The sequence below is a fragment of the Asterias rubens genome, chromosome 1 (genome assembly GCF_902459465.1).
Source record: "Asterias rubens chromosome 1, eAstRub1.3, whole genome shotgun sequence".
In the NCBI taxonomy this organism is placed as follows: Eukaryota; Metazoa; Echinodermata; class Asteroidea; order Forcipulatida; family Asteriidae; genus Asterias; species Asterias rubens.
In genome coordinates, this window is record NC_047062.1 from 18,857,570 (window position 1) to 18,880,877 (window position 23,308).

At 37.7% G+C, this 23,308-nt stretch overlaps 1 protein-coding gene across 1 annotated transcript in view; it reads left to right on the forward strand.

Annotated features, from left to right (window-relative positions):
- The first annotated feature begins 322 nt into the window (after positions 1-322).
- Positions 323-23,308, forward strand: part of LOC117299149 (adhesion G protein-coupled receptor L2-like) — a 34,414-nt gene continuing 11,428 nt past the window's right edge. The window contains exons 1-16 of the mRNA XM_033782615.1: positions 323-512; positions 8,317-8,368; positions 9,744-9,845; positions 11,051-11,259; positions 12,679-12,850; positions 13,350-14,066; positions 14,851-14,963; positions 16,331-16,531; positions 17,178-17,228; positions 17,834-17,945; positions 19,224-19,310; positions 20,081-20,171; positions 20,514-20,649; positions 21,750-21,790; positions 22,319-22,436; positions 23,103-23,206. Coding sequence (XP_033638506.1) covers positions 459-512; positions 8,317-8,368; positions 9,744-9,845; positions 11,051-11,259; positions 12,679-12,850; positions 13,350-14,066; positions 14,851-14,963; positions 16,331-16,531; positions 17,178-17,228; positions 17,834-17,945; positions 19,224-19,310; positions 20,081-20,171; positions 20,514-20,649; positions 21,750-21,790; positions 22,319-22,436; positions 23,103-23,206 — 2,360 coding nt within the window. The 5' untranslated portion in view covers positions 323-458. The remainder of the gene's footprint in view (positions 513-8,316; positions 8,369-9,743; positions 9,846-11,050; positions 11,260-12,678; positions 12,851-13,349; positions 14,067-14,850; positions 14,964-16,330; positions 16,532-17,177; positions 17,229-17,833; positions 17,946-19,223; positions 19,311-20,080; positions 20,172-20,513; positions 20,650-21,749; positions 21,791-22,318; positions 22,437-23,102; positions 23,207-23,308) is intronic.

Consider the following 23,308-nt stretch of genomic DNA (forward strand, 5'->3'; position numbering starts at 1 on the left):
CTTCGTTATTAAAATCAGCCGTTATGACTTAATGATAATCAAATAAAGTTAACTTGATGAAAGTCACCCCGTTTCGACACAAAACGGAACTATTAATAAATTCTTAGTTGAATTTTGATCTCCATTGTGTTATCATTATGCATGATAGAGAGAAAGAGGGGGGGCCCTAGCATCAGTTTCATCATCTTCCTTGCCGGCAGGGATTGGCAATATATCACTCCGCCGTGCCGAGTTGCGGTGCCGCTGTTGTGGCGTAGTTTGTGAGATGAGCATTTAGATAGACAGCAGCGACGATACCTGCCCAACTGTTTTGACTCTATCGGCCCTGGATTCGCAAATTTCTGTGTTTGGACACCAACAACTGACGCGACTATTAAAACTACAAACCGGATTGTTTTTCCTTGGTTTTTTTTTTTGTGTACTGTGTGTCCGCCATTGGAATTTGCTCTGCTGCCAATATGACGAACTGCGATAGAGCGTTTTTTACCTTTGTGCTGGCTTTGTCAATTTCGGTAAGTACCGTTTAACTTTATTTTGATCGCAGAATAATGGTGCAATATTTTTGTCTTCTTTTCTTGATTGGAATTGTATTGGTGACGACTTAACCAAGGCGGACCATTTGTTACGAGAAATTTTGAATAAAAAGGGTTTTTATTCTGTATTTTCTGACGCGTGAGAAATAAAGACTATTCATAATATTGTGTTCATTGTTTTGCCATCACAAACATTATTTATTTTATTTGTGCGAGCTTTTTGCAATGTCACGAAAGCGATGGCATAAGAAACAAAGACCAATAAGATCCATTTCTAGTCTTATACAAACAAAACCTAAAAACCTTCCATTTTGCTGCACCTCTGAGAGTATTGACTAGGCACAAACCTGTTGAACACCTTTTCTTGTACGTTTTCCAAGTTTGCTAAACTCATTAAAATAGTTACAGAAATACGTTTTACCAGAATGACAGAATTTTCAAAGAGGCAAGCCTGTGTGCGTAGTCACTAGTGTTTATCAGCATTGTGGTGAAATCTGCAAAGACTGCGCAACACGTTCTATCAAAACGGCATTCGGGTTAGTTATTGCGGTGGTTTTTTGCGCTTTCTCCATACATTTGATGATTTCTTTAAACTATTTGAATGTCCATGTGAACATTTTGTTCATGCTTTTTTTGTTTAATATGGCGTTGTTTTATTCAAGGTTTTCGATGACAATTAGCATGGCAGATCACAATTTTGGTTAACGATCTCTCCCATTGGTTATTTTTTTTGCTCTCTCGGTTTCTGTTTTCCCGCGTTAAGGTCTTAAAAGTATTTAAACAAAGTAACTGCTCTTTAAATATATAAATCTTACTTGAATTATGAACAGATGAAAATGTTAATGTTCATGTGTTTAATGTAAACAAGGGGCTTGCTGCTGGGAAACCTTTGATGTTCAGTGACCGTATTAATTACGGTCTCGTATTGGTGTTTTGTTCCTGAAAAGATGAAAATGATCATGCGTATGTGTTTAATGGAAACAAGGGGCTTGCTGCTGGCAGACCTCTTGTGCTCAGTCAGCAGAAATTGTTTCTTTCATTATTGTTAAAAACCCAAACCTGTAAAGTATAACAGATCGCACAAATTTCTGAATTCGTAGAGAGTTGTTGCAAATAAGACTGCAGATTTAGTAGTTTTAGTAATGTGGAATTCTGGACCCTCGCCATGTATCAACACGTGTTAACATTGGATGTTGAAACTTGACCAAAAACTATATTCAAGTGTAGCAAATCAAAGTTCAAGAGAAAGAATCAAGTGGTTGAGACGATGAATCAACAGGGATTGATTTCTAACGCAAATTTGCAAGGACCTTTTCCCGCCACTTTTAGTGTATGCATTTTAAATAACCACGGGTAAATATTTGCCCAGAGGAGACTGACGATCCACCGTATGTAAAATCGTTATTTGAGAATGGATCTGTAGACAGTCTGACCGGTTGTACAGTCACACTTGGCTCTAGCAGAACTGTGTTAATAACTCTTTATTAAAATTTGGAGATATAGACCATATCACAGCAGCTATTCTCTAAAATGTTCTAAATTGTATTGATTATAACTGTATCTAGTCATGCATGGGTAGCAATGTTGGTTTGGAATTGTTGGCCAATAGCAAACTACAATGCACAATTCGGGGTTTTAAAATTGATACCATGGGTCACTGTCACCTTAACCGGGAAAAAAACATTTTGAAAATATACACCGTAGAATGTTAAAACAACACCAATTTCTGTTGACACCAATGTGGTGTTATTTTAACACCCTAATGATAAAGTTTGATTCCCTCTTGGGTATCTATAATGTGAAAATACCAATGGTGTAAGTTTTAGCTCTGAGTTTGTGCAGTGTAAAGCTTGTTTCAAGTATAAAAGAATTTTTAGTCGCTTTTTTAGTCTTTGTAAAAACATAAAAGCAATTGGAGTGTTTCCAAGTTTCTTGCATACAACTTTCTGCTTTCTCCAGAAGACGATCAGAGCATACTGATCGAAACGTTGAGTTTAAACCAGCGGTTCTTTTGAGAACCATCCCAACTCATAAGAGATAGTCGTTACATGGTGTCCATATCGTATTTCCACCATGCAAAGTTTCAAATCCTACTTAACTTTTAGAAGAAAATCACGTAGGCCTACAATACATTGTCATGAGCTCTCGATTACTATACTGGAGTGGATTTCACAAAGAGTTAGGACTAGTCTTGTCTTGAGTTAGGACGAGTTACTAGTCCTAACTTAGGATAAGCTGTACGTTTTTGATATCTCTTAGGACTAGTTCTAAGTTAGGACTAGTCCTAACTCTTTGTGAAATCGACCCCTGTAAAAGTATCAAGTCAAACTGAAAAGTTCATTTGAAAGAAGACAATTACAGTAACCATTGGGCTTATTTCTAAAACTACTTGTAGTTTTTGACATTTGTTGTGAGAGTGAAAACACAAACGATTGTTTTTGATGTAACATCACTCCAGCATTTGACGATAACCAAATTTACCTGAGGCCGCACAATTTTATTGTAGTATTTTGATCAAACTATGTCTGCAATTTCTTTGGGAGTTTCTGGATATTTTAGTCAGGTTATATTTGTCGGTTTGCTGTCTTTTCTTGTTGGAGGTCTTTTATAGTGCGAAATGCTGTATGATTTATTAGTTTTTGTACGTGCTCTCATGCTTGTTGAGACAGTTGTTCTGTCAATTTCAATTAACTATTCCCGTAGATTTTTAGGAACTGGACTTTTTGACATCAGTAAATTTGACCTACAAGATTGGCCTTATTTAGGGATGATTTTCTTCTGTATTTTTGGTTCTTTTGGGGGCCCTTTGAAAAATTCATGCGTACATTTTTTCAAAATTTTAATTAAACAGGATATACAAATATCAGCACACCGGCTGTTTTACATAAAGGTGTTTAGAAAATGTAAAAATGAGAACACGGAGAAACGTTACTTGAAAACTTTGCAATATACTCATGTAGCCCTTGCTATCAATATTTTCAAAATATCATGCCTGATTCTATCTGAAGGGTTTGATTGACGCACCGTATTTGATTTGATCAAACCTGCTTGTCCACCACCAATATAGTCTAGTTTGTTTTAGTCACTCGAACCTATAACTAAATTAAATAAACAAGAGAGGTTTGCGGTATAAACAATGTGAATATCTCTTTTGAGTAGTGTTGGTTTTGTGGTTAACGACTCGATGTTTTGATCAGTATGCTCTGATCGTCTTCAAGAGAGACTCTGTTGCTAAATTAAATACGTGCCACTTGAATCTTCAGGCTAAAACCAATAACTAAAAAAGTGCAAACAAAAGCAAAAGAAATTGTTGTACAAATAATGTAACGACGAATCAGTTTGATAAAATCATCTCAGTTTGTCATTTTTTTAAAAATTATTATTACCAGACTGTTGTTATTTGAGCTCACCGGAGTGCAATTTTTTTCCTGAAGTATAGAATTGGAATCCTCAAATATTGTCCTGAATTCATCTTTTGGATTCCCTTCTTTAATCGATTTACAAAATGAAAGTCCCCCATTGAAAAGCAACAGCACAGTGACAATTTTGATGTATAGAAACAAAAACTGCCATCGGGGTGTCGTTCTGCAAGAGCTGTAATAGGACGTCATTATGACTTGGAAGCGCCATTCTGCACTATATTGACAATAAAAAAACACTTTATCGTTTGCCACCCGTTATTGGCCTAATTGTAATAAATAAAATGGCGGACTAAAAGCGCGGACCCGCCTTGCACAATTGCTTGCTCGCTACGTTCGCTCCGTTGATTGGTTAATGATGACGTGACGTCACAACCCAGCCAAGCAGTGTGTGATGTGTTCAATCATATTGAGCGAAATAAGCAATAAGCATTAATTTTGTTTTTTTAAGAAGAATTTGCAACCCATTATTCTTCAGAAATATTGTTTTATGCTGCAATTTGGTACATTTTGCAATAAAGAGAGTGCTGAATTAAAAAAAAACATATTAGCAAAAACAAACTCGGTTTACTTTTATTGCACAAAGACATATCGATCTAAATGTCAATTTGTATTTGTTTAATATTTGATAATTATTGATCGGTGTTTTATATTATGGTTTTATACTTAACTTTCCAGCATTTAGAATAATGGTGTTTTTACCGCCAAAATTCAATCGTGTTGTTTATGTATTTCCTAAAATTTAGAGGTTTCGTTCAGGTTTAAACTTTCCTTAAACAAAAAATATATAAAATGAACCAAACTCCAATCGTGATGAATTTTTACTAATTTGGTCTGTTATATTATTCATTGTTTTATCCGGAAACGAAATACTCATTTTACTCAAAGATTTTACTCCTCTTTTTTTAAAGCCATTGGACCCTTTCGGTACAGGAAAAAAAAAAAAGTTCACAGATTTACAAATAACTTACAGGGTTTACAGAAGGTAGTGGTGAAATACTTCTCTTGAAATATTATTCCATGAAATGCTTTACTTTTTGAGAAAACATTCAAACAATATCAATTCTCGATATCGAGAATTACGGATTTATTTTAAACACATGTCATGACACGGCGAAACGCGCGGATACAAGGGTGAGTTTTCCCGTTATTTTCTCCCGACTCCGATGACCGATTAAGCCCAAAGTTACACAGGTTTGTTATTTTATATATAAGTTGTGATACACGAAGTGTGGGCTTTGGACAATACTGTTTACCGAAAAGGTCCAATGGCTTTAAAGCATTTTAGACGTAATTTCTGCATTTTTAAAGAGTAGTGTTCGTGTCTTCTTTCGTCTTTCTAGTTTCATGTTTTTTTTAAAGCTTCCCATTTTGCTAATTGCACCGTGTTATGAATGTTTTAATACCGTGTACCATCATCCAAGCGGACCTGTTGATCATTGTTACTGGGTCAGCAAAGAGAAACCTTTTAAATTTTAATGTTAACGAGAAAGATGCTATAATCACCGGTTTGCCGTGATGTCAATTTGTGTTGCAATCTCTCTAGGGCATAACGTTGACTTGTTACATAATTTGCGTTACAACGGTGACAGCATTAGTGAAATGTATCGGCCATTTTGTTTCCGCACATCCTTTGCAATTGAAAAGACGAACTGTTTTTATAGACCGCGAAAAATATAGGCCTATACACCCATCACAACTGGCTTGGCGGCAAACTGACTAGGCATGGCACAGAACATGCATGTTTTGGTTGTTAGCTTTTTTGGCGTTATTATTTTCTCCATCAAATTCCCGCGAGGGTATATATTAAACGAAGTGATCGTGATGTGCAGCTTATCCAAATATATACAAGATGATGGATAAGAAGACCACGTTTTGTTTGTTTGGCTTAGTTTGCTTCGTGATTCGACCCTCCAGCTAGCTGCTTAATAAAAAAAGTTCTACTTAGTTGGCCTCACAGACGTTGCTAAACTTTCGCGCGTTTTTTCCATCGCTTTACTCACACATTTCATTTATTTTTAGAGTATTTTTTTTTTCCAAGAAACTTCTCTCTCTCTCTCTGTTTTTATTTGCATCGACCGCGTAACCGCCTCCAATACGGAGCGTTGGAACTACTTTTTGTAACAGTCTCTTCTCTTTATTGATTCTCGCTTGACTCATTTCAAGAATGCAATCTATATTTTTGCACGGCTTTTTCCGAGTACAGTTGGCCAGTGACGTCATGACCTTGTCAACCCTGCACATTGTACACAAAAACTGCATGTTTAGATTAATTTGTAGCAATTGATGTCGGCATGGAAACATTGAAACTAATATAATAGGGTTTATTCTCTGAATGTTTGTCATAGGGTTTGTTATATAATCTACATAATAGTGTTCGCGTTTCATTTAAAACAAACCTGAATATAATCAAAATTACGTCTTCATTCTTTTGTCTGATAATGATCGAAGTTGACTATAAGTATCTTTTGAAAGTTGATAGCAATAAGGTAACGGCCTCTGCTTGTCCAAAACAGCCCTATGCATGGGTATGCTCTGTTTGCTCGGTTTATTTTGATATTATGCGATAGTTTAATTGAATTATTTTAATGCAACAACAAAATAGTTAATGGCCTGACTTTTCGACTCTAGCAGAGTCTTTCTCTAAGAGTCTTTCTCTGTTTTTTAAAGCTCTATTTGCATAAGTTTTTGTATGAGAACTGCTAAAATAACTCAAAAGTTGAATTGAATTGATGAATCTATAACAAGGTTCTTATATTATACTATAATGTATTGTTTATTATATTGTTGCTTCTGTTTTTTTATTTATTTATTTATTCTATAATGACCTCATGTTTCACAGAGTCTCCTATAGCTACTTTTTTATTTCGTTGGAAGCAGTTCACCTTTATGGTCTAAAACACACCCTTTCATTGACCATCCTTTTGTCTATACACAACTTTACTCTCAATGAATCGTAGCCGTCCTCATCGTTTGTAAATTAATAACTTTGATTGGCTATAATTTCCCGTTTTTTTCTGGATGCCTTTCCATAACTCTTCGCTCATTTTTAATTGTGTTTGGCTTTATGTTTTTGTTTGTGCTTGTTTATGCCTCTGTCGAAGGTCCGGTTGGATTTAAAGCGAAGAACATCTATACCCTACTAAATACAACTACATGCAGTCATATTAATTTTGGTTTTATCCTTACACTGATATAAGCAATTCTTTCTCGTGTTCTAATTCTGTGAAAGTACTGAGTATACAGTGCTTTCGCTGATGGTGTACAGTGCTAACACACATCGGTGTAACAAGGGCAAAACCAAAAAGAATATTCTTTATCCCGAAGCAAGCAATTTTAGCATCTATTATTATATGCAGTCACATGAAATAATGTTTGGTCCTGACAACAAACTCACCAGTTTGGGTTTGTAATAATAAAACTACCACTTATTGCCGACGTTTGCTTTTCGTTCTTTGCCTAAAATAAAAGTTGGTTTATTGTTTGGCAACTTAAAACAAATAATGTTCTGTATTTCTTTTTGAGTGGTAGAGGGAGCCCTTCAGGCTGGATGGGATATCCTTTTCCTGTGTCACTTTTTACTATAGGCTCTGTTTCATAAAAGTTATATATTTATAAATCCTTAGGTACCCTTACTTAAAAATACTGTTTAGTCTACCATGCTGTTTAACTTTATTTAGTCAAATTTATATCATTGATTTGTATTCTACAGTGTTTTTTTTATTTTTATTCTTATCTCTCAATTTATCAGTATCATATATTATATTTATAAACCACATGGGAAACTGACTGGGTAAAAATGTTGTAGGGTTGAACAAAGACAAATTTACTAGAAGGATGGGACTCGAACCAACAATCTCCGGATTAATGTGCTGGCACTCTACCTACTGAGCTCTAGCCCCAGGTTTCTAACCAAAAGTTGTTGATGTCATTAATTTTAAGAATGATTACCAAACGTAGACCTTCCCTTTAAAGACACTGGACACTATTGGTAATAATTGTCAACGACCAGTATTCACACTTGGTGTATCTCAACATATGCATAAAATTACAAACCTGTGAAAATTTGAGCTCAATCGGTCGTCGAAGTTGCGAGAGAATAATGGAAGTAAAAAACACCCTTGTCGTTGTCGCGCAAGTTGTGTGCTTTCAGATGATTGATTTCGAGACCTCAGCTGCGGTCTCAGATTAAATTAAAATGTTTTACTATCAACATCAGCTCTCTATTGCTTGTTACCAAGTAGGTTTTTATGCTAACAATTATTTTGAGTAATTACCAATAATGTCCAGTGCCTTTAAGAGAGAAATAATGTTGACACTAATTGATGATTCTCTGTCACTCTCTCTGTGTTTTTGTTTTACAGTTGTCAACTGCTATATTTTACAACCAATCTACACTGGAAGACATGTACCAGGGTAAGTGTCATTGAATAAGGTAATCAATGTGTGGTGAATCGGTTTTCAACTAGTGGTTTAAACCGGCCAAGGCCTGGTCCTTGATAATTTACCTCATCAAGAACCAGGCCTCGGCGAGTTTAAACTACTAGTTGAAAATCGATTCAACACACTTTGATTCCCATTCAAAAATACCTTTTCGGTAAAAAAAATCAACACTTTTTGGTCAAAAAGTAAAATAAATGCAAAAATTATAATTGTTCAATGATTTTTTCAACACCACACCCCTCCATCCAAGTATGAAATGGTAAGGCCCTCAGGTAAACAACTCCTTATAAGGGAATGCTGTGCGCGTCGCGCGTATCGCGTGATGTGGTACAACTGTTCCAGCTGTTGCTCTCGACCAATAGGAATGAAGAAACTGTCTTATAAGCACAGGTACAAGCTCACGTGTCACGCCCATGTTTCAACACTTTTTACTGGTCATAAACAAAGGTTTTACACACCCGCGTGACGCGCTCTCCACCAATAGGAATAGCGAAACTGTCTGAGATATTTATGAATGTGGCATTAAAATTTGAAATCTGGGAATTCACTTACCACTCGACTAAACCTCTGCCACTAAATTTGAGCTGCATTGGAATAGGGCGGGTAGCTTGGTTGCTGAGAGTCAGTGTCGTATTAAGGGCAGAATGCCATTCGTTTACTTTGCTGTTGCAAGAGTAATTCTAACAAAATATAAACCATTATACTGGAAGAAGGGCTTCTGTGTCTTCAGTGCAGGCTCGCGGCGGACGAAGCTCGGCTGGCACTGACGGCCAGTCCCCTTTGAAAGCTTCCAACTCTGTATCTTGCCGTGTATCGAGTAGACTGTCCTTGCACCAAGTCCAGGCCATGTCCCAGGCCTACATCTTATGGCAAAGAGAAGGGGTTCGGCCCGCTGTTCCTGGTTTGATCAGCAGCATATTGCGCCAAAGGAAAGGAATTGGTCTCAACATACCCTATCCTTGAACATACCTTGCAGAAAACAAAATACTGAGCGCTTTGATATGCACCTAGGGGTGCCCAGTAGTAATATTAGTATATTCTGTTTTCACCACACATAACTTTAAGTTTTACATTATATCAAATATTATTAATTATTTGATAAATGCTTTTCATGTCAAAAAGACACCTCACAGTGCTGTACAATTGAAAAATCCCAGAATGTTGGGAAATAGGCCTACAAATATAAGCAGTCATAAAACAAAACAAAAACATAAATAATACCAAATTAACAATGAACAATTTTCTTGATAAAAAAAGTCATCCCTAAATATGCCAGGTTTGCACCCTATCCATGATGCTGTGTTAACAATGTCTACAAATAATATTTCCTTTTTTTCTGTGTTTTTAGAGGGTACTGACATCTACGGCGAAGCTGAACACCAATGGAGTATGAGCGATGGGTACAATGAAATGCTTGGTGTTAGCGGAATGAAAGTCTGCTTCGTGGAAGGTAACACTTTCTTTGTCCATTGGATCCAGTACAGGCGCTGCACACGTTCTGTAATTACTCAAAATATGTGTTAGCATAAAACCTAACTTGGTAACACGCAGCGAAGAGCTGTCGATAGTATAAAACACTGTGGGAAATGGCTCCCTCTGAAGAAACGTAGTTTTTGAGAAAGAGGTATTTTCTCACTAAAATATTAGGCTTCAGCTGAGGCCTTTTATTTCTACCTGAAAGCACTCAAATTTGTACAACAAGGGTGTTTTTTTTTTCATCATTTTCTTGCAGCTTCGTCGACCAGTTGAGCCAGAATTTTCACAGGCTTGTTATTTCGATGCATATTTTGGGATCCACCAAAGTGAGAATAGTGGTCTTTGACAATTACCAAACGTGTGTCCAGTGCCTTGAAGTCCCACTCACCATAAATCTAACGCGCAAATGGCTTATTCCAGGGGATATTTTCATGGTATTATTATTGTCTATTTTAGAAACATCTTCCAAACCATATTCATAACATATTTCATAATTAAATATTTTTTTGTATCCCAAAGTGCCCGATCAAAAAGCAATTTGTCCCTTAGCTGACATTAATACTGTACCAACAACAACAACAACAATCCCCTCCCCCACTTGTGACCACATCTCAATTGAGACCTCAACTCTAGATGTGCTTTTTACGGGCAATGTGGGTTTTGTGTTTCAGCTGCGCCAAAAATTTACATTTTTTTGACAACTGCAGAAAATTAGTTTACCAATCAATCATGAAAGAAATGTGATAGAAATTAAGCCTGGCGCACGCATTATTTATGCATAACGCATAGTTGTGTGTTCAAAGCCTGACTATCACTGCCGGTAAATATGTCAGACTTCAAACTGTGTGACATCAAGTGGGAACTATAGACCTTTCTTTTGCAATGTCACAGCCCGAGTTTTTGCCAACCCAGATTGGAAAACTATGGAAGGCCATAAACTTATGGCAAGACACGAAAAGATTGCTATTTTTTGTAACAATGTCAACCACATTAACTAAGTATGAGAGGTATTTTATTTAGTTGAAACTTTGCAGAAAATGTTGAATTTTGTTAAAACATCTGTTTTTACAATTGAGTGTTTCACTAACATTCGGACGACCATGCCAAACAAGGATGTTTGTTTATCAACAAAAGAAAACTATATCTATGACAATTTTGGTAATTTTCTGATTTGTGAAGGCCCAGAAGTTGAAGCTTTGATTCTCGGTGGTGACAACAACTCAACTAACAGTACCTTGCAGCTACAGGACAGCCAGGAAGATGCAATAAGTGTACCCAAAGAGCCCTACACAGTGGCTTTTTGGTACAGCTTTCGTCCGACGGACTTTTTGGATGAACTGAATACCTCCATGGCCTGTGACCTGCTGAAAATTGGAGATTCCATATCAGTGAGTATACTTGTGAAAGAGTACTAGCTTTTTCCATAAAAAAAAAAAGGGTTGTCAAAGAATGGTTGTATTAGAATAATAATAATAATAATAAACATTTATATAGCGCCAAATCCATTAAAAATGCTCCCAGGCGCTTTACAACAACAAAAAGTAAAAGCCACCGAAATTGTTTGATCCAGTAAAAAACACAAACAATAATTATGATAATAACAATTAAAAAAATATTTAAAAAAAAGAAAAAAAAAGACTTAGAATGACTTTTATAAGACTAGGTCTCATACTTCAAAAACGTAGCATACACATACCTCGCAGGACAAAATACTGAGCGCTTTGATACGCCACAAGGGGTGTGATAGAGCTATATAAGAACCTAGTTTTTATTTTATTATTATTTGTATTGTTCGTAGTGTCTATTTCGTATACTGTTCTAGCTTTTTCTATATACCTTGTTTGTAGTTATCTACCGTAACACTTAGTATTTATTTATTCGTCTATTTAGTGCTTTTATACCCTGTTTGTAACGGGCACATCCACCACAAGCCTCGGCTTTTAGGGTGATGATGCCTCCATGTGTATGAGGAAATAAATGTTCTAGCGATTGGTTATTATTATTGTTGTACCATAGGGTTAAAGCCATTGGCACTTTCTGAACAGAACAAAAATTAAAAGCTCACAGATTTACAAATAACTTACAGGGTTTACAGAAGGTAATGGTGAAAGACTTCTCTTGAAAATAAATCTCTTTGGGTAAACTGCAGAGGAATGTCCACTTAGAAACTATGCTGTGTAAAGTGAGCAGTGTGATATGATGGGTCAGAACCATTGCTTAAATGATCTAAAATGCTTCTGTCCAAATGTAATGCATGGTTTGATAAGCGCACTGGGTTATTTTATGTGGCTTACACAACACACTGGATCAACCGTTATATGTCCTGCTCGAAGGATGCAGCATTAATGGTAAAGTGTCTCACTTGAGGACACAAGTATGATGACTGGGACTCGAACCCAAACCCTAATGATCAGAAATGCCTGTTTGTTGAATAAACAATTTGGTTCAACAAAGAATAGTGGACTGTGTTCTGTCATGAAGTTACCCAATGCCACAAAATTTCAAGGGAATTTATTTGAATTGTTGTATTCTACTTATAAAAAAACATATTCATTTCATGGTTTGATAAGTTCACTCGGATCTTTTAGGTGCTTTGCAGAACACAAAGGACATACAGTTTTACGTCCAATCCAAAGATCGCATTAATCATGGTTAAGTGTCTTGCTTTAGGACACATTTTCACAACCAGCACTCGAACCCACACTCTGTTGATCGAAAAACACCAGAGCTTGAGCCCTGTGTTCTTATCCGCTTAGCCACAACTTGCTTAGGACTAAACACTTATAAAATATTGATTGCATTTGCAGGTCTCCTATGACGGAGGAGAACACGACTACAACTTGAAGTATAAGTTCTGGAATTTTGAAATAGATGATAGCATTGAAAAGCGCCCTCACATGGAGTTCCAAGTGAACGATACCAATGGAGGAACAGTGAACCGTTCATGGCAGTGGAATCACGTGGCCATGGTTTATAATGGTAAACAATCATTATAACACACATGTTAATGTGCTGTCCCACTATGGGCAGGAATCCCTATGCAGGGTTCTGAGTCCCCATGCATCAGCTAGGGTATCGGGCTGGTCGCCAAACTGCGTGCTGATACTTGCAAATTTCGGCTGGTGCGCAAAAAAAAAACACTAAAATAATCAGGAGATTATTTAGATTGCTCAGTAGGAGTTTTAAAAACAAGGCCCTGTATGGAGGACAAAAAGTGCCATGGCCATCTGCATTTCTGATATCAGAATCGCAAAAAAGCAGATTATGTGTGTTTTTTTATCTCAACTTTTGCTTACTTTTCTGTAACCTGAAAAGCAGATTTGTGAAACGTTTTGTGAAAATGCACTTTCTACTTGTTTACCCTTATTGGTAATAAAAAACTGTGAAATAATAAAGCCACTCATGTTACTCCTTTTCTCAACCCAACTTCCAAAATATCTTGTTTTTGTTAAATGTTGTTATTTTTTGTTTATGACAGAAACGACCCTGATGGTTTACTACAATGGTTACCTTCGCAATAAAAGTGCCATCCGAACTGATGACCAGTCAGTTGATCCTGCTAAGCAACTGTACCTTAATGCAGAATTGCAGGGTAAAACATGTAGCATGTTGGGTATTGATGAGGTAACCATATGGGATAAGACCTTATCAGATGAGGATCTTCTTGCAATACGTCTTCATGTTGGTCGCAATCGCTCCCTGGATGAAGATGAGGAAACCACGACAGTTGATACAACAACACCCCTTCAGACCACCACTGAAGAGCTCACTACCACTGAAGAGCCCACTACCACTGAAGAGCCTACTACCTCTGCAGAGCCCACTACCACTGCAAAGCCAACTACCACTGCAAATCCCACGACAGCTGGAGCACCTGACCTTACCGATAGAATGACCACACCTACCATGGCCACCACGCCCATGACCACCGTGCCCATGACCACCACGATTGCTCAAAGCACTGCAGTTACTACAGATGAACCCACAACTGTGACCCCAGAAAAAACAACAGTCGAAACTACTGGGGTGACGAGTGATGCGACAACCCCTCAGGCGACTACCCCTCAGGTAACCGGTGAAACTATCGCAAAAGCTAGCACAACAGTCACTAGCAGAGATGCCATAACGACGTCCCAGCCTGATTCTACAGTGCCTGATACCACCACGAAAATGACTACCCAGAAGATTAGCACAGGTAGGTAATTTAATGGAATTATTCAAAAAAGTGCCAATATTCATAATAAGAAGAACAAAGTGCAATAACTGCCTGAGAGTAGGTGCTTACAAGGCATGGCAGACAATGTTTTAACAATACCGACTGATGACAAAAATTGAAAGAAATGTCGTCAAGCTTTTTGGGTACTTTGATCATAGAGCAATCATTTTGCTGAGACTGGAATGACTACAACATAATCTACTTAAAGGAACAGGTTGCCTTGGATCGGTTAAGTTGGTCTTTGAAAACCGTTTGTTATAAAATGCATATGGTTAGAAAGATGTTGTAAAAGTAGATTACACAAATTTGCCTCGAAATTGCGTGGTTTTAGTTTTACTTTGCAAACTAACACGTTCAGCAATTTATGGGAGTCAAAAATTTGACTCCCATAAGTGGCCCGGACCGTGTTAGTCAACGAGGTAAAAGGAAAACCACGCAATTTCTAGGCATGTTTCTAACCATATGCATTACATCACAAACGGTTACAAATGGTTTGTATAGACCAACTTGTCCGATCCAAGGCAACACGTTCCTTTAATGAAAATGATTGCAGAGCAATGAGTCAAGATAATTGCAAGTACAGCATTTTGGCTAAGCGTCCCTCTGGCCACCTGGCGATCCTTTCCTCAGAGATTCAAATACTTCCGACCTACTTTTATTGATTCACAAAATTCACAAAGAGAATAATATTCATCTCTACCAGAGTCAAACTTACCTAAAGGATTTATCTGTCATTTCTCATTCTTTCATATTACATCCACAGGGGGCGTGACGACCAGTGAACAGGGGACCACAATGCCTACGGAGAAGTTACCTACGACAGGAACATTTGCTACATTGAGTATGAAAGCACAGAAGGTGGAGGCTTTAGGAAAGGTTGGTCAAATGAAACAAGATTTTTGACATTTTAAATAGGGCTATCTATCGTGGCAATAAGAATTTAAAAAACTGTAGCGTTTAAGGATTTGAAGAAAAAAAAGTTTATGATGCAGGATCATGACAACAAAGTCATGAAAATCAAAGTTTTTGATTCGATTGATCAATGTAAAAAGAGTGTTGTCATTGAATAGTCCAAATGCACAGTACAGTGAAAGAACAATATTATAGCAGTTTACACTTTAGCGTTTTTTTCCACAGAATTGCAGATAGTGGACAAGACAAACTACAAACAATAGGTTCATTAATAATTGGTTAAACAGAAAAATAGGTTCAACATTTAGTTTATAAGTTTTAAAAACTTGTAGAACTTCTTAAAACAAGTTCTACTAGGTTTTTTTTTCCTTTAATTTTACAAATCAAGTTTTTAAGTTGTATGCATGCAGTTATCTTCGATCAACCTTGAATCTTTGATTCTGATTGGTCGATTCACGGCGTGCAATATTAACCGATATTGCACAGTCCATATCATATGCTGTTTAGTACAAATGTTTATCGGGTGGAATAAAACTGTTCACCTACGGTAAATCTAAGCCTTGTTAAACATGTTTCACTTCTTTACCGTCGTTGTTCGACCAAAAGTTATTACAAAAAATTGCTTTAATCAGTTTCTCTTGTGGTTTATTACTTGATATTTGAAATTTAAAAAAGTTGCATTCTTGTTAGGGCTGTTGGCTGCTGCTTTCTAGGCTGCGTCACAAATGTGGATGTGATTCCTTGCTACTATGACAGTTACCATTGTGTAATAATAATAATTTGGGGGCTAATCGTCCTTACTCGCAGCTAGAGCTGAATTGCGAAGGACACGGCTACAACGTGTTCGAGAAGCAGGCATGCATGGGCGCATTCAGCTGCCAGCCACATCAACCCATTATGACCACGGAGCACAGCCAAGATCGAAAATGTTTGATTTTTTTTCTGAGGGAGGAAAACCGGATAGTCTGGAAAACCCTCGTGGCACAGCAGAGAACCAACGCACAACTCAATTCACATATGGCCCCGACCGGGAATCGAACCGGGGTCACCTTGGTGAGAGGCAAGCGCTTTACGCACAAGCCAGCCGTGCCACAGGTTGAATGGCTTCTCAGGGACACACCCAAACAAAGATATTGACAAATAATGGCCCCGACCGGGAATCGAACCGGGGTCACCTTGGTGAGAGGCAAGCGCTTTACGCACAAGCCAACCGTGCCACAGGTTGAATGGCTTCTCAGGGACACACCCAAACAAAGATGTTGACAAATAATGGCAACGGCAATTATAATGGGCCCAGTTGTTCATCACAAAAATTTTTGTTCCCTGTACAGAATGTAACTAATACGACAGATTCTGCAGAAATTGTTGTCCTCATCAAAGATATTGAAAACATCGTGGAGAATGCAAATAGTGAGGAAACGGCCCAAATCGCAGGAAGTGTTATTTCCGTGATGGATACATTGTCAACATATACACCAGCTGAGGAGAACACTACCAATGAGACAGTTGCTGTCAGACAAAACTACAGAAAAGTGAGTTGAAGAACATTAGGGCTCAATTTCATGGCTCTGCTTATTGTTGAGTTCTGTGCTGATCACCATTCTCTGCTTACCTGCAAGCGTCAAATTTCTGCACAAGCTGTGTAAGCATAGAATGCCTAGTAACAAGGAGTACGCAAGTGCCCAAGTCAAGATTTCCAGCTAACCTGTGAAATTCCACAGAATTTCCTGCATCTGTAAGCGTTGAGTCGTCAGCTAACACCACCATTTTATTTTTAGCTGGAGAAAAAACTTTTTTTTTTTTCACTTTTTTGCTGAGCAGTAATAAGATTTGAAAAAGACTTGTTCAACCAGTACCAGTTTGCTGTAAGATATTAAATCATTTTCCAGTTACTCGTGCGGGAAAATTGTTAGGAAAGCAATCTCTTTTCCCCAATAGACCTAAATAAAAAATATTAAAAAAATTAAATGAAAATCCATTTGGACATCCATATGAAGATGTTTTTTCTTATTAACTTGTTCAGATTTTAATGGCTTGTATTTTTTTGTTTCTGGTCCTGTTTCTGAAGCGGAACAGATTTACCACTTGAATGAATTTCCTTGATACATTCTTTGTTGTCTTATAATAATATTCAACACAATAACGACAGAGTTGTTTGTTTTTTATTCTTGTTTTTAGGCTTATGTGAATCTTTTCTCATCGGTGCTAGTGAAGGCAGATGAAGATGAGGTTGGTTCATTTGAATTTGCCCCCCGTGCCTCCATTACTCATTATTGGGTTTAGTTGCATCAGATCCTGCCCCCCTACCCCACCTCAAAGCAAAGTTTATCCAACCAATGCCTGCTCCTGGTGACTCGGCCCCCATTTTGTCATGATTTTCATTTCAGTTATTTCATTTATTAAAGACACTGGACATCTTTGGTAATTGTCAAAGACCAGTCTTCTCACTTGGTGTATCTCAACATTTGCATAAAGTTACAAACCTATGAAAATTTGAGCTCAATTGGTCGTCGAAGTTCCCGCAGTATTCTCGCGAGACTGATGGCCCCGTGAGACTACGACTCTCACGACTACGGTCCCAGTTGCTGGGGAGTAGAAGTCGGGAACAAACAGTTTGCGCAAGAGCAGCGATATCGGGAGAGCACCGCCACAACTCGACTATCTCACCACGGCATACCATTAACAACTTGTCCACAAGTCTAACATCAGGCAGGAAAGTTACACCAGGTTTTAAAAACGGTTTCCTTTGGTTGGGACCCCGTGTGTTTTATTATACTTCTTCTATTCCACTAACGAACATTAAATATTGTTTACAACCTGTTCTTGTTATGCAGTCGATTGCCCTGGATGCTGAAAAGCTGGTTGACATTATGGATGCATTCTTAGAGACCTATGTGGACGATGATACTATTGTAGAAAATGAATTTCTTGAAAGTGAAGCTGTTGGTAAGGAACTCTATAAAGTAACTCTATTATTATTGATAAAAGGAATTGGTTACTTTTTGTAACACAAAACACAATATCCACAAATTTACTTAACTTTAAACCATTTGAAGATAATGATAATAGAAAGCTTCCCTTAAAATATTACTTGCTGAGGTGCTGTAGTTTTTTAGAAATGAGTATAACAACGTCACAAAAAATAAGTTAACTGATCAAATTTTTGTCTCACTGAGACAAAAATTATTTTCGTGACTTCAGCTTGAACTGGCTATCCGGTGATTTTAAAGGAACGGGTTGCCTTGGATCGGGCGAGTTGGTCTTTTTAAAGCGTTTGAAACCGTTTGTTATGAAATGCAAATGATTTGCAGATGATTTAAAAGTAGTATATAAAAAGGGAATAAATATGTGATTGGCTGGTTTTAAACACTCTGTTTAACACCAGTTGCAGTCTGGATGCGATAATTACCTGAGCCGGTTAATTACCTTTTCGGTCAAAAACTTCAAAACTTTTTGGTCCAAAGTAAAAAAAAACGCAAACATTATCATTGTTCAATGATTTCTTTCAACAAAACACCCCTCATGCTATGAAATGGTAAGGCCCTCTGGTGAAAACTCCTTATAAGGAGATTGGCGTGCACGTCGGGTGTATCGCATGATGTGGCACAGGTATTCCAGCCGTTGCTTACGACCAATAGGAATGAATAAACTGTCTTATAAGCACAGGTGCAAGCTCGCGTGTCACGCCCACATTTAAACACTTCTGGCTGTTGTTATATCATCCGTTTAAACACCCCCACGTGATGTCCTCTCAACCAATCAAAATGGAGAAACTGTCCCAGGTATTTATGGATGATCCACACAAACATGCCTCGAAATTGCACTGTTTTCCTTTTACTTCGCGAAGAAACAAGGTGGCCATTTTATAATGGCCGACCATGTTAGTTCCCGATGTAAAAGGAAAACTGTGCAATTTCGAGTGATGCTTGTCTGGATCATTATGTTCAACTTTTAAAATATCTTTCTAACCATATGCATATCATATCAAATGGTTTTCAAACGCATTTCAAAGACATACTTGCCCGTTCCAAGGCAAGGTGTTCCTTTAAGATCTATATTCACGCTTGTTCCACTCATTTTGAACCTGGTCGTGGAAAAAACTTGAAAAACTTTTCAGCTATAAGCCCTTGCGGTCTTGTGAATTTCCCAGCCCCCCAAAAAATTTAGCCATATCGGTTAGGCTTAAGCTGACTGTTGTATTTTTTATTTATTTTACATAATTAGAAATAAAGTTGATGATAGTTGGTCAAAATCTGGAGGAAACTGTGGGCGACACAACTGTGGAAATACCCTCTGATGCTTTTGGTACTGGTAAGTAGTTGATTTAGTTATGGATTTAACGAAAGGATAATAATAATACTAATAACTGTAATAAGTGAAAGCACCTTGTGAATTCTGCTCCAAAAAGTTATGCGTGGCGAATTATTTCACCACTTTACGACAATACTAACAAGTAGTCTTCATTTGTATTTTGAACAAAAACGAAATGATGAAGATCTATAAAAAATAAAATAAAAGGGGGGGGGGGGATAACACAATAACTCCAAGTACTAAAAGAGAGATTTTGAGCATGGATTCCATTTCCCTTTGTCCCCGTTCGTATGGGAGAAATAAAGCCTAGTGTAGATGTATGACCGGCACATCCACACATTGGTTGTCCTGTGGTGTCAATCAAGTCGGCTGGGCAATTCTCTCGGGTGTCCCAGAAAAATTGCTTTAAAAAGGACACTGTCCGATGTGAAGTGGTTAGCACATTAATTGGTCAGGTGGTGGTCTAAGTAAATATCTTTTGATTGGAGCTGAAAAGTATAGACCTTTATCACGCTGGCACCATCTTGGTCATGTTCCCTGTTTCCAATAGCAGCTTTGAATGCTAACATTCATTGCGCATGGCGCCAGACTACTATTTCGTCCTGCCTCAGTTTGGTTTACAATGAGTTAGACTGGAGTAAAATTAAGATGACCACACCGTGATAAAGGTCTACTAACTACTGCCTTTGATGAAATTGCGGGTGGGGGTTTTGACAAATTTGTGGAGAACAGAGTTATCAAATGTTTTATTGCTTTCATTTCAACCACAGATACAAACCTCAAGGTCTTGGTGTGTGTTTTGGCCAAAGGGCTTCAAAATCGTCTGGAGCCGAAGGAGGGTGAACAACCTGTTTCAGTAGAGTAAGATCACTTTGGAGTCTCTCTGCCATTTTGTTTTTCTTTCTAGCCTGTTGCACTGCATAGTCCCTAGGCATCAGTGTTCCTTGGTCCCGAGGCACCAGGATAAAATTCACAGTTCTTTTTATCACTGGATTTTATTACAATCTATGACATATGTTGAGGATTGCAATTAAGCTCTGTAATGTCTGAAGCTTTTTTTGTAGTCCGAAGACTTTTCCCACAAATTAATTGTGTGTGAAGGTTTTGCACTTTATTCTTCTTTTCAACCGTTCTGCTAGGCCCAAAAGGATAATCCCGACCTGTTTTGGTGTTATCCCTTTTTCTTTGCTCTTGAATGTACAGAGGTACTTACTCCAATTCGACCAAATGGAATATATCAGGTCCTATCGTTGTTATGAGGGTCTCTGGGTGGACCCCTTCTTCTGATGGTTCATATCAACTCACCAGACTGGTCTCCTTTAAAGTTCAAGTCGATCCGGTAAGTAGCTGATTTTCATAGCTATTATCCCAGCCGTAATGCATTGTTAGAGCTAGTTTGTGTTAGTGACATTGCTCAGATTGTGTATTTCTGTTAGAGTGTATCGTAATCTTTGATGTGATCTCTGCCTAAGGCAGTAAATGGTTGAATGGCTTCTTACCAGCCTGGCCCCAAACAAAGATATTGACAAAATTATAAAGACTGCCACCCTGGGACTAGTTTGTGGGTGCGTTCGTTTAGCTTCTCTGGGTCGACCCCGGTGTGTGGCGTTTTTTTTTCCCAGGACGAACATGGGTAATTATCTGCACACGTTCGTCCTAGAAAAATAAAGACGCCACACACCGGGGTCGACCCAGGGAAGCTAAACGAACGCACCCACTATAATGCTGGCATAACAGTTCAGAGGTCAGTGGTTCAAATACACAACTAGTCAATTTAGTTCTTGTTCAACCCCAACAAAAATTTATTTAGAAAGGTTTTCGGTAACACTATGTAATGATAATTTATAAATGAGTTGGAGTGGCTCTGAAAAGAACCGTTGGTTTCAACTCGATGTTTTGATCAGTATGCTCTGATCGTCTTCTGGAGAAAGCAAATACCGTTTTTCCACCATGCAAAGTTACAAATCCTCCTTATCAATATTATTAAAAGTATACAATTATTTAAAGCCATTGAACACTTTCGTTACAGGAAAAGAAAAAAAAGTTCACAGATTTACAAATAATTTACAGGGTTTACAGAAGGTAATGGTGACAGACTTCTCTTGAAATATTGTTCCATGAAATGCTTTACTTTTTGAGAAAACATTAAAATAATATCAATTCTCGATAGCGAGAATTACGGATTTATTTTAAACACATGTCATGACACGGCGAAACGCGCGGAAACAAGAGTGGGTTTTCCCGTTATTTTCTCCCAACTCCGATGACTGATTGAGCCTAAATTTTCACAGGTTTGTTATTTTATATATAAGTTGTGATACACGAAGTGTGGGACTTGGACAATACTGTTTACCGAAAGTGTATAATGGCTTTAACGAAAAAAAGGGGGAAATTAGGAATGACGTTCTAATGCTCTCTTGAAATGTTTGGTGTTCACAGAGCCTCGGTACAAATCCTGCTTGTGTATACCAAGACCAACAGTAAGTACCTTCTGTGTTTATGCTTTTTGTTTAAGAGTGCTCAAGATTGAATTTAGGTTCTGCATTAATTTTCCAAACGGATGAAAGTAGGGAAAGAAGCAAGGAGTCTCTGAGCTCATGCTAATACAATGTTGTATTGATACTCTTTCAGAATTATGACTTTGTTAAATTGATCTTAATATTCCAGAGGAGGTTTCTGCACAGTATAGGAAGATGATGATGATGAGATGAAATTCAGGAATGAACTAAAAAAAACTTCCAAACTCAAATATGAACAATTGTGTTGTTAAAATCTCACGTCAGGTTATGTTCGTGCAGATGTTAAACGTGACCATGCAAAAGCCCAAAGAAGTGACACCACCTAGAATCGACACAATGTCATTGCGTTCATGTTCACATATTTGCTTGCGCAACGTGCAGCTAAACCTCCCTAATAAAAGCCACACCGGCTTTGTTGGTGTATTTAGGCCTCAAATTGACTCTAAAGGTCTAGAATATCTCCTAATTGTTGTGATTTATGCTTTACAGGGGGAGCTGGTCAGGAAAGGGAGTGAATCAGATCAAGTTTGACCCCGTTAAAAAGACTGTTACCTGCACAACTAGTCACATGACCAACTTTGCTGTTCTTATGGCTGTGGACGGTGGGGTAAGATATGGTCTATCTATCTACGCTGTTTATTAGACCCTTCCCATGAAATATGTAATAAGCTTAATATGTAATATGCAAATAGTGTGTTGGCACTAACGTTTTAGTTGGCAAAATGGGGGAACATCTCACTGTTTTGTATGTGGCTATTGGCTGCAAGATATTGTGAAAATGAGTCACACTTACTTTTAGGCAATACAGCTATGAATACAACAATTTTGTGATTATACTTATGTCTAATTTTTATCCTTTTGCACACTATGGTAGTTTAAAATATAATTTTACTTGTAATTCGTTTTTCACAAAAAATGGTGTAGTGGCTAATTTCAAACGGGAGTAACTCAGCAACGCGATACACCCCAAAGCTTAGACACATACCAAATTACTGCTGCTGATGTGTTCTTTCCAGCCATGCATATAACTCAATTCCTGAAATTGCCTACATCTGACTCAGAGACACGGTTGTGCGTCTGCTTAGTGTACATCTCGATGGCAATTACCAACCAACAATTGCCAACCAACAAACACAATGAACTCAAAAACAACATTAGGGAAGTTGACAAGGGCTTCAAAAAAACTCGTGGTCTCTGTGTTTTTTTAAAATCATTTTCCAGTATAATTTCAACAAATATTGTGTTTATTTGTTTGTTTGATTTGTTTTTTTAGGCTACCGGTACTCATGCACAGGTCTTGTCGATCATCTCCATGGTTGGATGCGGATTCTCCTTGGTCTGCCTTCTCATTGCAATCATCTTATTCATCGTCCTCAGGTAATACCATAACAATTGTAACAATAATAACGGGTTCTTAATCTGTAACCCACAAATGTATTCTACCTTATTAGTTTCCTATTATTTGCTTACTTACCCACT